We start from the raw sequence: 14,779 nt of genomic DNA on the forward strand, positions 1-14,779 counted from the left end.
ACACATGGACGATGGGGCAATGCAAATGGCCTGCAGAATGTACTTCCAGCTTCACTGTAAAGGCAGTAAGTTGGGGGAGCGGACTATCCACCGCTTTGGAGAACCTACTTGACCATCATTCCTTTACTCTTACTAGAATAACAATTGGGCAATCCAATTGCTGCCTCTGTGCTGAATATATGTGCTTAATGTAATTATTTTACGATTTGAATATTGAATATAAATTGACAACTGCACTGCAGTCTGTAAGGATAACCTGTCCCCATGTATCCGTTGTTTTGGTTACAAAGCTGTACATATCGGCTTTCATTTTCGTCAACCCTCATCTAGCTGGTAAAATCTCCATATTTCCCCTTAATAAAGATAATATAAAAGCATAACTTATCAAGGGGGCTCTTCTTCATTCCACAACATCCGTACTCAGTGGGAAGATAGCCTGGTTTAGTAGATCCTAGAAAAAACGTGCATCTTCATGGTGATATAGCTGGATGTGGTCACTCATGGCCTCCTTTTGCAAGAGAGACTTACTGGCGTAAGATTGAGATGAAGGCTCCAATCTCAATGGAAATAGATTAGTTCTGACAATTATTCAGACTTGTCCATGTTGTTTTTAATCTTCAGACTTCCTAAGAACCATAGTGTTGGTGCTGAGCAACAAACCTCGAAACATCATTGTAGGTTGCACCTTTTAATGCTGATGATTCAGCTGTGTGGTAGAGTACAAGAATTGGCATTCATAATCAGTAACAAGAATTCCCAGGCATGAAGAAAGATTCTTAGGAGTATTTGTTTGTACCTCCCAAATGCAAAGTTTTCCTGTTCTTGCTTCCTTTTCAGTAGTGAGAGGATGGGGGAATCTGAATCCACTCTACAGGAAGGATCAGGAATCCCAGTGAAAAATTATTTAAGGAACAGCTCTATCTTTGTAGTTTCCAACACCTACCTTATGTGAACACTTGAACTGAATTTACTTAGCCAGTGATCACCCAACAAAGGTGGTTAAGCCTGGAATGCTTGGTGACCATAGCAGGACAATGTTGTTTCAGGCTCACTCTTGCTGCTTAGTTTAAAATTTGTTATAATGGTGCTTCTCTGATAGAATGGACTGCCAATCTGTGCTCAAGAAGTTAATACAGCTGGAGTTTTGACTCGTCAGTCATAAAGAACTAAGTGTTAGTTTAGAATTCTTCCTGAACATGCCACAAGACAAAGCAAGCATATGCTTGGTTGGGTGAGGCGACACTTTTTTGCCACATCGACAGGAGGGGTATGAAGAAAATAACTTTTTTTTTGCATCCTTAGGGCAGCATTTCATCCCCTTTAAAAAATAATCTTGGTTCGGGACCATTTCTGGGTTCCATCCCCACCCTTGCTGCAGTGCCCCCGCCATGGTGATCTTATGGGAGACAGCCTCCTAATTCGCCACCTCCAGGTCTGCTGTCCAATTAAGGATGGTGGGCAGGTTCCTGAGGCTGCAAGCCTCATCAGAGGGCTTGGAGCCTTGGCAGGTTGGCAGACATTGGTGCTGCCACTGTAGGATGGGGACTTTGAGGCACCCGCCAAGTGGCCACAGCTGACCAAAACCCCTTCACAAGATGGCCTACACACAAGATGGCCTACACTCACAATTGTAACCTGCTGATCCTGACCAGTGGGGGTGGGGGGAACTGCCCTCAGCAGAACAGCCCAATCTCAGCAGCCTCCCAATCTGCCCCAGGTGGGCCCTTAAATATGTAAAAAACAAAAAAACTGCGGATGCTGGAAATCCAAAACAAAAACAGAATTACCTGGAAAAACTCAGCAGGTCTGGCAGCATCGGCGGAGAAGAAAAGAGTTGACGTTTCGAGTCCTCATGACCCTTCGACAGAACTTGAGTTCGAGTCCAGGAAAGAGCTGAAATATAAGCTGGTTTAAGGTGTGTGTGTGGGGGGCGAAGAGATAGAGAGACAGAGAGGTGGAGGGGGTTGGTGTGGTTGTAGGGACAAACAAGCAGTGATAGAAGCAGATCATCACATCTTTTGATGATCTGCTTCTATCACTGCTTGTTTGTCCCTACAACCACACCAACCCCCTCCACCTCTCTGTCTCTCTATCTCTCCGCCCCCCACACACACACCTTAAACCAGCTTATATTTCAGCTCTTTCCTGGACTCGAACTCAAGTTCTGTCGAAGGGTCATGAGGACTCGAAACGTCAACTCTTTTCTTCTCCGCCGATGCTGCCAGACCTGCTGAGTTTTTCCTTAAATATGTAGATTGGGTATCGGCCATTTTTGGTTTCACCTTGCCTCTGAGAAAATCAGCTGGAAGCAGGAACGCACAGCTTGTTGACCCAACACACATGCGTTCGACTTTCCTCCCAGTCCTGCTATCAATGCTGCCTCAGCAGGACCAGGAAGATTCTGCCCTTCTTGTCTGGCTCATGGATTACTGCTTTTGCTCAGTAGTTAAACAAGGTAGCCTTTATAATGTCATCATGCAGTACCCTTGATGTTTGAAAGATCCACCAGGAATGGTTCTGAACATTTTCAAGAGTTGGAGGTGGAGATGGACCTGTTTGTCGATACAGATGACAATTAACTTGCATAATTTCTGCTGGACAACAGAGGCCATGTCACCTTTAGGCTGTCAATCTCTTCCTGGACACCAAGGACTCTATTCATGTTTTTTCCAGTTATCTTGATCTAATTGATTTGTTGCTGAACAGATACATGTGAAAATGAATCAAGTGATCCTCGCCACATTGGCCTCACTAATTGTGGTTAACATCAATAAGCAGAAATAGTAATCCATTGCCTTGCAAAAGGAATCTTTTGTCACAGTTGAGAGAGAAGTGCCAAAATAATTATAAACTGTAAGACATTCAGATTGGTGGCATTTTTAATTGCAGATTAAATCATTAGATCATTGGTAGTTGATACCTCAATTCCTTCATGTAGGGCATCCTCTAGTAGAACTTATTATGCATGATGGGAAGAGTTTTTGAAATAGTGGACAACTAAATTGATGAGTTAGTCCCATTCCATTTAATGCACCATATATTCTGGGATATCTGTGTGATTTGGTTTCAAACCTCTAGTTCTTTGGAAGTTTATTTATGGCTAATTCAATCTTTGTGTTTGGATCATTAGAATTTGCTCCACTGACATCCTCTCTTGATCATCTATTTGAAAATTTGTTCAGTTTGACTCTGGTTTTTGTATGGGTCTGTAGTTTTAAGGCCAACGCACAATCATCACATGTTGATTTTAAATAACTCACCTGAAAATTGCACTTTTTTGTGCTCATAGGGTTCATGCATTTATTGTAAGACCAGCTGTATTTGATTTCACATTCTAATCAAGTGGCAATTAGAACTGGTCTTTAATTTTGTTCTATAAATGCTGGCAGAGCCTCAGTTGGACCTCTTTCTCGCGCTCTCTCAACCATCATGCTTCCCAATTGTGCAAGGAACAAGGCAAACAGGCAATTAACTAACCAAGGGGAAAGGCATGATGTAATCAACTAGTCATCCAATGGAGAAGAAGCTAAAGAGGGCGAAAACCGAAGGCCCTCCTACCTGTTGTCCACAGCTGCTTCCTAGGCATCTCAAATCATGTTCCAATTGATGTTATATACAAGCTGTCATGTGGAGCAATCACAGAATCACACAGCGCAGAGGAGGCCCTTCGGCCCATCGAGTCTGCACTGACACGTGAGAAACACCTGACCTACCTAGCTAATCCCTTTTACCAGCACTTGGCCCATAGCCTTGAATGTTATGATGTGCCAAGTGCTCATCCAGGTAGTTTTTAAAGGATGTGAGGCAACCCGCCTCCACCACCCTCCCAGGCAGTGCATTCCAGACTGTCACCACCTTCTGGGTTAAAAAGGTTTTTCCTCACATCCCCCCTAAACCTCCTGCCCCTCACCTTGAACTTGTGTCCCCTCGTGACTGACCCTTCAACTAATGGGAGCAGCTGCTCCCTATCCACTCTGTCCATGCCCCTCATAATCTTGTACACCTCGATCAGGTCGCCCCTCAGTTTTCTCTACTCCAACGAAAACAACCCAAATCTATCCAACCTCTCTTTATAACTTAAATGTTTCATCCCAGGCAACATCCTGGTGAATCTGCTCTGCACACTCTCCAGTGCAATCAGATTCTTCCTATAATCGGTCTCCCCTAGCTGAAGTTGTTCTATTTGCCTGTTCCTCTGATGTGTACGAGATGTGGAATACAGAAGAAAGACAGCTTACTTTCCTGTTATACAATTCTCCAGATTACTAAATTAATTTAATGTGCCAAACGCCACCCATTCATTCTTGGAGGGGTGTAGCTTGGGAGGGAGGGGTGGTATTACTGTTGAGCAATTGGTTTTAGGTCGGATTAAACTGATGCTAAGATACAAATCCTGAAACTAGGCAATTTAGGATTGAGAAACCATGTGCCACACTACCTATCCGCTGACACTTTTGAATGTGTCTAGAATGTGGATTCTATCTTGCTAAGGTATATTCTTGCATTTTGGAGCGTGTATACAGTTCAAAGAATAAAGAAGACTCCACCTTTTTTGCCACATGCTTGAGTTGTGCAAGATTGTTGAGATTGTGTAGTCATTGGCATTGGCCATGTTAAAATGACCCGCCATCCTTATTTTAATTTTTTAACATAATGCATTACAGGTTATTCTGGTTACAAATGAAAAGGTGAAGGATACAATACCAGAAGAGCTTAACCTGGCCCTTGTTCTGACAATATATGAAGCCAAAGGTTTGGAATTCGATGATGTCCTCCTCTATAATTTCTTCACAGATTCTGAGGTATCAGCTCAGTAATGGGGGATGTTTTAACTGGTGGGAGGTTCTGTACAGTGATGGGGGTAGATAACTCCTATTATTTTAATTGCCCACCCCGCTGTACATTTGGTTTAAACCAGGTGGGGGCAGTTAAAATTGGAGCAAGTAAGCTCGATTTTCACCAAGTCGGGATGACTCAGGAGCCCATTAAAATGGTGGCCAGGACCATTTCTGGGATTCCTGACCCCATTCCCAGGGTTTCTGATTTTTGGGAGTGCCTTTTAAGGGTGCGGGCTGGTTCAAGTCAAAAGCCCGCATCTTGCGCTCCCGACCTGGAGTGGGGCTAAGTTTCCAGTGAGCTGTGGTTCACAGCATCTCACTACCACACTCCTGTGGCTCCTATACCAAGCTGTGCCCCTCCACTCACCACCCCACCCCCGTGGCTCAGAGGTTTAATCATTCTAATTTCTGGGCTCTCATGTATTGTTGATTGAGAGCACAGACCTCCATTAGAATACGAAAACACCTGAGCCCCAGAGAAAACATTGCTTGATTGACAGCTGTCGTTCTCTAATCTCTGCTGTCAATTGCACAATGTTTATTTACACAAGCTTAAGATGTTTCAAGTGCTTGCTGTTTCAGCTATTGAAACTTTCAAGGGTCTAAATAATTTACAATTTTCTTGCCCTGTAGTGTAATGACTTGTTAAAAAAATATGAATGAATGACTTTTGTAAAGCTATTTTTAGACATCCTCTTGTTATTATAGGGTCCATTGGTTCTATACATGTATACAGTGGGCATGGAAGTGCCACAGCTTGGCATAGTGACCACAAGGGGCCATAGGTATTGGTGAAGGGGCATAGCTTGGAATAGGGGGCATGGGGGCCATGGGGAAATGATTGGAGGGGCATAGCTTGGCATGGCCTATCTGGTTCATTAATGTCCTATACAGAAGGAAATCTACCATCTTTATCCAGTCTGGCCTACATGGGACTCCAGACCCACAGCAATGTGGTTTTCTCTTAACTGCCCTGTGCAATGGTTTAGCAAGCCACTCAGTTCAAGGGCACTTGGGGATGGGCAACAAATGCTAGCCTTGCCAACAATACCCACATCCTGTGAAAGAATAAAGAAACAAATGGGGGCATTACCGGTCATGAATGGGTGGGAGCATGAGGCAGCATGGCTTGGGGCATAGGGAATGTTTGGAGAGCAATGGAGGTGTGAGGTTCTGGAGGGCCTTTTAAACAGCCTACCTCAGCACCTGGCAGCCCAGTGGCTGCCTCCAAACTTCTTCCTGGTTCGGCTCGCCCGACTGCAGCCTGCACCCACCCCCCACAATGAAAATACTGTCCTTGCGAGCACTTTCTCCTGAGGCGGGCGCGCTGGCCGCACAAATAATTTCTCAACTCCTACCCACCTCAAGAATGAAAATCCAGTCCATTGTTCCTGGATGGATTCTGGAGAGCAAAGAGTGTGGAATTAAGTTAGGAAGTGAGAAGAATCGAATTGGTGAATTGTAACCATGTTTTTGAGTGCTTTTAATTGTGAATTGCCTTGAAGAATGTACTATGTTTTTGTCACTTTTCAGGCTGATAAGGAATGGAGGGTCATCTCCTCTTTTCAACCTTCACCTCAGTCAAAAGACAACTATGGGCCATTACTGGAGCAACCAATGGACGATACAATTTCACAAAGCAGGCCCCTTGAATTCAATGTGGAACTGCACAAGGTAAAACTGGTTTATTGTTTTTGTTTGCAATATAATTTTTTGTAAAGTAAAAAGTTTACTTTTTTAATTCTTTCATGAGGTGTTGGTGTCGATGGCAAGACCATCATTTGTTGCCCATCCCTAATTGCCCTTGAGAAGGTGGTGGTATTCGTTTAGCCTGCATAAGTATATTTTCATCTGGTTGGAGAGCACTTCGAAAATTTATGTATTTTCTCTTAAAAGATGTAATCTTCTCAACAATAACCAGTCACTGTGGCAAATCATTCCTTGTTCTGAAAATCTGCATAAAGACATGTTTCCTAGCGGTTCATCTCATTCCATTAAATTGATGAGTCCTTGTCATTGGTTCCTCAACCAGTAGAAATAGGCTTTCTTTCTTCAACCTATCATAACCCTTCATATATTAGAAATCTCAATTAGATCTCCTTGCTTTCTCTGGTGTCGTGATAAAAATTCTAGTTTCTCAAAGACTTTTTTTTAAGTAGAATTACATAGAATATACAGCACAGAAACATTCAACTCAGCTAGTCCATGCCCATGTTTATCCTCCACTCAAACCTCCCCCCATCCTTCCTCATCTAAGCCTCTCACCATAACCCTCTATTCCCTTCTCCCTCATATAATTGTGTTTAAGGAAAAAGTAGCCAACAATACTTTTTGCCTCACTACGTAATGTAGTGGTGAAATCCATATTCTCACCACTCTCTGATGGGAGAGGATAGGGCACCCTGTGGCCCAAAGAGAATCTGCACAGCGACAAGGGCCACCCTTATTGGAAGAATGTACCCAGTCATTGCGATCGACCTCCCTCACTCCCACCACCTCTCACCAGGCCTGCCTAATTGTCCCCATCAATCCATGGCCTCGTTAACTGCGCTCTGGCCCTCCTCTGGTTATTGCTCCAGGTACTGCTGAAGTCCCACCGGTGACCATCACTCTGCTGGGACTGAAGAGCCGACAGCTCTTGGGTGGACAGAATCTACGCAAGCAATTAATTGCATGCTCAGTGTAAAATTTAGGCATGGCTTCCAGGGTTGGCAGAGGCCCCAGCACTGATCCTTGTGGAACACAACCACCCACCCTCTGCCCCTTTGGATAATTACCTTTTACTCCCACTCTCTACTTTCTTTCTTTCAGCCACCTTGCTATCCATTCAGCATATTGTCTGTAGACTCTTCATGCCTTTATGGACCTTTATGGTTCCTTTATTTTTCTGCTGCCGATATTAAACTAACTGTTCTATAGGTCCCTAGACATGTTCTGTCTCCCTTCTTAAGGTGTAACATTAGCAAACCACGAATATTCTGTTACACTTTTGTTAGAAAAAGCGTAGTAATAGCGCCTCTGTTATATCCTCTCTTGTTTAAAGTTGGAAGTCTTCAGGGAACGCTATGGCATGTACTGAGGACTTTGTCCTGACTTCAAGTATTCTGCTTAATACACATACTATCATACAGGGCCGCATCACAACATGACAGGGAGATGAGTAGAGGTGTCACAAAGCAGGACATGCTTCTGGAAGAGTTAGGAGGAGAAGGGCTCTCAATGGGAGGCCATATCTGCCTCGGGCGTTCAGGGAGCAACTCTCCAAGCTGAACCTCGGTGAGGAACAGTGTGTCAGATGTCTCCACTTCACTAAGGACATCCTCACTTAAATCTGCCAATTGATGCAGCAATAGCTACAGTTTCGGGAAAGGGAGCCATTTCCAATGGCTAGACCATAAGACATAGGAGCAGAATAGGCCATTCGGCCCATCGTGCCTGCTCTGCCATTCAATGAGATCATGGCTGATCTGATAATCCTCAACTCCACTTTCCTGCCTTTTCCCCATAACGATTGATTCCCTTACTGATTAAAAATCTGTCTATCTCAGCCTTGAATATACTTAACAACCCAGCCTCTACAGCCCTCTGTAGTAAAGAATTCCACAAATTCACTACCCCCCGAGAAAAGAAATTCCTCCTCCTCTCTCTCCTAAATGGGTGACCCCTTACTCTGAGATTATGCCCTCTGGTCCTAGACTCTCCCATGAGGGAATAAAACCTCTCAGCATCTACACTGTCAAGCTCACAAGAATCTTACATGTTTCAGTAAGGTTACATAGAAAATAGGAGCAGGAGTAGGCAATTTGGCTCTTCAAGCCTGCTCCACCATTCATTATGATCATGGCTGATCATCCAACTCAATATCCTGCTCCCGTTTTCTCACCATATCCTTTGATCTCTTTCGCCCCAAGAGCTATATCTAACTCCTTGAAAATATACAATGTTTTGGCCTCAACTACTTTCTGTGGTAGCGAATTCCACAGGCTCACTACTCTCTGGGTGAAGAAATTTCTCTTCATCTCAGTCCTAAATGGTTTACCCCATATCCTCAGACTGTGACCCCTGGTTCTGGACTCCCCCATCATCTGGAACATCCTGCATCTACCCTGTCTAGTCCTGTTAGAATTTTATAGGTTTCTATGAGATCCCCCCTCATTCTTCTGAACTCCAGCGAATATAATCCTAACTGACTCAATCTCTCATATGTCAGTCCTGCCATCCCAGAAATCAGTCTGGTAAACCTTCACTGCACTCCCTCCATAGCAAGAAGATCCTTCCTCAGATAAGCAGACCAAAACTGCACACAATATTCCAGGCGTGGTCTCACCAAGGCCCTGTATAATTGCAGCAAGACATTCCTGCTCCTGTACTCAAATCCCCTCGCTATGGAGGCCAACACACCATTTGCCTTCTTTACCGTCTGCTGCACCTAAATGCTTACCTTCAGTGACTGGTGTACGAGGACACCCAGGTCTCGTTGTACATTCCCCCCTCTCAATTTATAGCCATTCAGATAATAATCTGCCTTCCTGTTTTTGCTACCAAAGTGAATAACCTCACATTTATCCACATTATACTGCATCTGCCATGCATTTGCCCACTCATTCAGCTTGTCCAAATCACATTGAAGCATCTCTGCATCCTCCTCACAGCTCACCCCTCCCACCCAGCTTTGTGTCACCTGCAAATTTGGAGATATTACATTTAGTTCCCTCATCTAAATCATTAATATATATTTTGAATAGCTGGGGTCCCAGCACTGATCCCTGCGGTACCCCACTAGTCACTGCCTGCCATTCGGAAAAAGACTCTTTGTTTCCTGTCTGCCAACCAATTTTCTATCCATCTCAATACACTACCTCCAATCCCATGTGCTTTTACACACCAAACTCTTATGTGGGACTTTGTTGAAAGCCTTCTGAAAGTCCAAATAAACCACATCTACTGGCTCCCCCTCATCAACTCTACCAGTTACACCCTCGAAAAATTCCAATAGACTTGTCAAGCATGATTTCCCTTTCGTAAATCCATGCTGACTCTGTCCGATTCTGCCACTGTTTTCCAAGTGCTCAGCTATTAAATCTTTTATAATGGACTCTAGAATTTTCCCCACTACTGACGTCAGGCTGATTGGTCTATAATTACCTGTTTTCTCTCTACCTCCCTTTTTAAATAGTGGGGTTACATTAGCTACCCTTCAATCTGTAGGAATTGTTCCAGAGTCTATAGACTATCGGAAGATGAGCACTAACACATCCACTATTTCTAGGGCCACTTCCTTAAGTACTCTGGGATGTAGATTATCAGGCCCTGGGGATTTATCGGCCTTCAATCCCATCAATTTCCCCAACACCATTTCCCTGCTAATACTGATTTCTTTTAGTTCCCCCTCTCACTAAACCCTGTGTTCCCCAACATTGCCTCTCATTCTTCTATACTCCAAAGAGTACAGGTCCAACCTACTCAACCTTTCCTCATAAGAAAATCCCTCCATACCTTCTCTGGATTGCCTCCAATGCCATTATATCTCCCCTTAGATAAGGGGACCAAAACTGTTCACAGTATTCTAGGTGTGGTCTCACTCGTGCCTTCTATAGTTCTAGCAAGACTTCCCTATTTTTATACTCCATTTCCTTTGAAATAAAGGCCAGCATTCCATTTGCCTCCCCCATTACCTGCTGGACTTGCATGCTAGCTTTTTGGGATTCATGCACAAGGACCACCAAATCCCTCTGTGCTGAAGCTTTCTACAGCCTTTCTCCATTTAAATAATATTCTGCTCTTCTATTCTTCCTGCCAAAGTGCATAACCTCACATTTTCCCACATTACATTCCATCTGCCAAGTTTTTGCCTGTCTATATCCCCCATAGACTCTGTGTCATCCTCACCACATGCCTTCCCACCTATTTTTTGTGTCATCCGCAAACTTGGCGATAGTACGTTAATTTCCCTCATTCAGGTCCTTAATATATATTGTAAATAATTGTGGCCCCAGCATTGATCGCTGTTACTCCATTAGTTACATGTTGCCGTCCTGAAAATGCTCCCCTTATCCCAACTTTGACTTCTATTAGTTAGCCAATGCTCTATCCATGCTAATATACTATCCCCAATACCATGGGTTCTTCTTTTATTAAGTAGCCTTATGTGCGGTACCACATCAAACACCCTTTGGAAATCCAAATATATTACATCTATTGGTTCCCCTTTATCTATCCTGCTTGTTAGCTCCTCAAAGAATTCTAATAAATATGTCAGGCATGATTTCTCCTTCATAAAGCCATGCTAACTGTGCTTGATTATATTGTGTATTTCTAAATGCTCTGCTGTTATATCCTTTATAATAGACTCCAACATTTTCCCAATGGCAGATGTTAAGCTAACTGGCCTATATTTACCTGTTTTTTGTCTCCCTCCCTTTTTGAATAAGGGTGTTACATTGGCAGTTTTCTAATCCTCTGGGACTTTTCCAGAATCTAAGATTACAACCAGTGCATCCATTTTCTGTGTAGCTACTTCCTTTAATATCCTAGGATGCAACCCATCAGGTCCAGGGGACTTACTGGCCTTTAGCCCCCATTAGTTTCCCTAGTACTGTTTCTCTAGTGATAGTTATTGTATTTATTTCCTCCCCACCCTTTTGCTCCTTGATTATTTGGTATTTTTGGAATGCTATTAGTGTCTTCTACTATGAAGACTGATGCAAAGTATTTATTCAGCTCCTCTGCCATATCCTGGTTCCCCATGATTCTTTTCCCAGCCTCATTCTGTAAGGGGCCTATGTTCACTTTGGCTGCTCTCTTTTATATATTTAAAGAAGCTCTTGCTGTCCGTTTCGATATTATTTGCTAGTTTACCCTCAAAAGTTTATTGTCTCCCTCTTTTATTATTTTTTTGGTCATCTTCTGTTGGTTTTTAAAACTTTCCCAATCCTCTGCCTGACCACTAATCTTTGCCACATTGTATGTTTTTTCTTTCAATTTGATACATTCCTTAACTTCCTTGGTTAACCATGGTTGGTTTATCCCCTTCCTAGAATCTTTCTTCCTCACTGGGATATATCTTTGTTGTGAGTCATGAACTATTTTCTTAAATATCTGCCATTGTTCATCAACCGTCTTTTGTGCTAAACTCCTTTCCCAGTCCACTCCAGCCAACTCTGCCCTCATTTCTTTGTAACTAACCTTATTTAAGTTTAGCACAGTTGGTTCCGACTCAAGTTTCTCACTCTCAAAATGAATGCTAAATTCAACCATGTTATGGTTACTGTTTTCCAGGGATCTTTTACTCTGAGATCATTGATTAAGCCTGCCTCATTACACATTACCAGATCCAAAGTAGTTTTACCCCTGGTTGGATCCACAACATATTGTTCCAGGAAACTGTCCCGAATACGGTCTATGAATTCTTGCTTGTGGTTACCTCTGCCAATTGATTTCCCAATCTACATGAAGATTAAAGTCACCCTTGATTAATGTACTGCCTTTTTTACATGCCCTCATTATCTCCTGATTTATTATCTGTCCTACAGCATAGCTACTGTTAGGTGGTCTATAGACTAATCCCACCAGTGTCCTCTTCCCCTTGGTATTTCTTATCTTCACCCACATGGATTCTACATCCTCTGACCCAAGATCATGTTTTGCTATTGTATTTATTCCATCTTATACTAACAAGGCTATCCCACCACCTTTCCTTTCTGCCTGTCCTTTCGAAAACTCTCATACCCCTGAATATTTAGTTCCCGACTTTAATCTCCTTGTAATCATGTCTCCGTAATGGTTATAAAATCTTACCCTTTAACCTCTGTTTGTGACATTAATTCATTTATTTTGTTCTAAATACTACATGCATTTAAGCAAAGAGCCATTAATTTTGCCTTTTTATTATTTCGCTGCTGTTTTTTTATGTTTGGACATTTTGTCGGACACTCTGAGTATCATTGCCTAAATACTTACCGTGTAATGCTGCCAAATCTTTTTGCTTTGCAAGTCTACGTATCCCCTCTGTAGAACCGCCCCACCTCTCTTTATATTAAAGCCCTCTCTACAGCCATAGTTATTCGATTCGCCTGGTCACTGGTCCCAACACAGTTCAAGTGAATCTCATCCCACCGAAACAGCTCCCTTCTACCCCAGTGCTGATGCCAGTGCCCCATGAACTGAAATCCATTCCTCCCACACCAATCTTTGAGCTATGCGTTTAACTCCTTGACTTTATTTACCCTCTGCCAGTTTGACCGTGGCTCAAGTAGTAATCCCAAGTTATTACCCTGGAGGTTCTGCTTTTTAATTTAGCTCTTGACATTTCAAATTCTTTCAGCAGAACTTCCTTTCTAGTCCTATCAATGTTGATGGTACCTACATGGACAACAACAACTGGATCCCTCCCCTTCCATTCTCCAGCCCTGAGGAGATGTCCTTAACCCTGGCACCGGGCAGACAACACAGCCTTCGGGACTCACACTCATGGCTGCAGAGAACAGTATCTATCCCCCTAATTACACTGTCCCCACCACTACAATGTTCTTATTTCCTCCCCCACTTGAATGGCTCCCTGTACCATGGTTCTGTGGTCAGTTCGCTCATCCTCCTTGCAGTCCCTGTTCTCATGCATACAGCTAGCAAGAACCTCATAACTGTTGGACATTTGGAGGGGCCAAGGCTCCTTGAACGCTACCCCCTGGGTCCCCATTCTTGCCTCACCTGCAGTGACACTCTCCTGTCCCTGATCGCAGACCAAATTTGAATTACCTAATCTGAGAGGTGTGACTGTCTCCTGTGCATTCCCCACTTTCTACGCCCCACCGATAGTGGTTAGGCCTTCAATCATTGGCACTAAGCTCTGAAATTCCCTCCCTGAACCATTTTTCCACCTCTCTCTTTAACAGGCCACTGAAAGCCTCTGTCTTTGACCAAACATTTAGTCACCTGTCCTAATGTCTCTTTCTTTAGCTTGATGTCTGCTTTCATGCCTGTGAATTACCTTGGGAGCGTTTGCTACATTAAAAGTGCTTTAAATGCAAGTAGTTGTTATAGGTACTTTTCTGATCCCAATATCTTTACATATTTTAATATGACTTTATACAAATCATGGTTACATGCAAACAATTCCATCTCAAACTTGAACTTAAGTTGAATTTGACAGGTCAGTTCCTTGTAAACAGTGACTACTTCTGACTAGTCCCTGACTACCGTTTTTTCCCTATGGATTCTAACTACTTTTGGCTCCCAAACATTTTTAACATGTTGTGCCCACATTTTGCAGTCCCTTCTGGCTACATCTTGCCATCTAGAAGGGATGTAGTTATGTATTGTATGCTGTGAGTTGAAGAACAAAGCATGTCGTAAGTAGGGAGAGGTAACTAAACTAGAAAAATAACAAAGTGAAACCAGATTAATTGAAGAGTGGGAAACTCGCTGGTTGTAGCAGATTTTACCAAGACAGTTCATCCCACATATTTTTAGGAGGTCAGGCTACACTTCCTTACAAACTGAGTGCATCCTTCAAAACTGCAGCCTGTAACACTTTAGCTCCTTTGCACGTTCCTTTATTGAAATTGGTGTCCTCGTGTGACAGCGGCCATTGTGCCTTAATGTGAGTACAAGTGATGAATAGTTTGTGACAGACCAGCAGTGAGTCTCTCTAATTAGTTTTAAAAGATATAACGATCAGTGAATGTAAGTTAATTTTCTTCATTTATACCTTCTGCAACTATTGAACCGCTCAGGAAGATACCATGGTACATGGAAGAAAGTTTAAAATCAACAAACCCAAATTTCAAAAGACAAACTTCAGTGCCTATTTTTATTTTAAACCTGTTGCTAAAGTATTAAAGTAGCATCATCACAAATGAATAAAAGTAATTGCTGATGTTTACCATGCTGTATATATCCTATAGTGAATGTCATTGGTCAATTCTAATCAAAATGCTCATTTC

The 14,779-nt window shown here is 42.9% G+C and overlaps 1 protein-coding gene across 3 annotated transcripts in view; it reads left to right on the plus strand.

Annotated features, from left to right (window-relative positions):
* The window catches only part of LOC121278747 (TPR and ankyrin repeat-containing protein 1-like), a 147,942-nt gene that overhangs the window by 95,817 nt on the left and 37,346 nt on the right, over positions 1 to 14,779 (plus strand). For all 3 annotated transcript variants that reach the window (XM_041189136.1, XM_041189137.1, XM_041189139.1), the window contains 2 exons: positions 4,665 to 4,802; positions 6,372 to 6,512. In XM_041189136.1, the coding sequence (XP_041045070.1) occupies positions 4,665 to 4,802; positions 6,372 to 6,512 (279 nt within the window). The remainder of the gene's footprint in view (positions 1 to 4,664; positions 4,803 to 6,371; positions 6,513 to 14,779) is intronic.

The sequence above is a fragment of the Carcharodon carcharias genome, chromosome 6 (genome assembly GCF_017639515.1).
Source record: "Carcharodon carcharias isolate sCarCar2 chromosome 6, sCarCar2.pri, whole genome shotgun sequence".
In the NCBI taxonomy this organism is placed as follows: Eukaryota; Metazoa; Chordata; class Chondrichthyes; order Lamniformes; family Lamnidae; genus Carcharodon; species Carcharodon carcharias.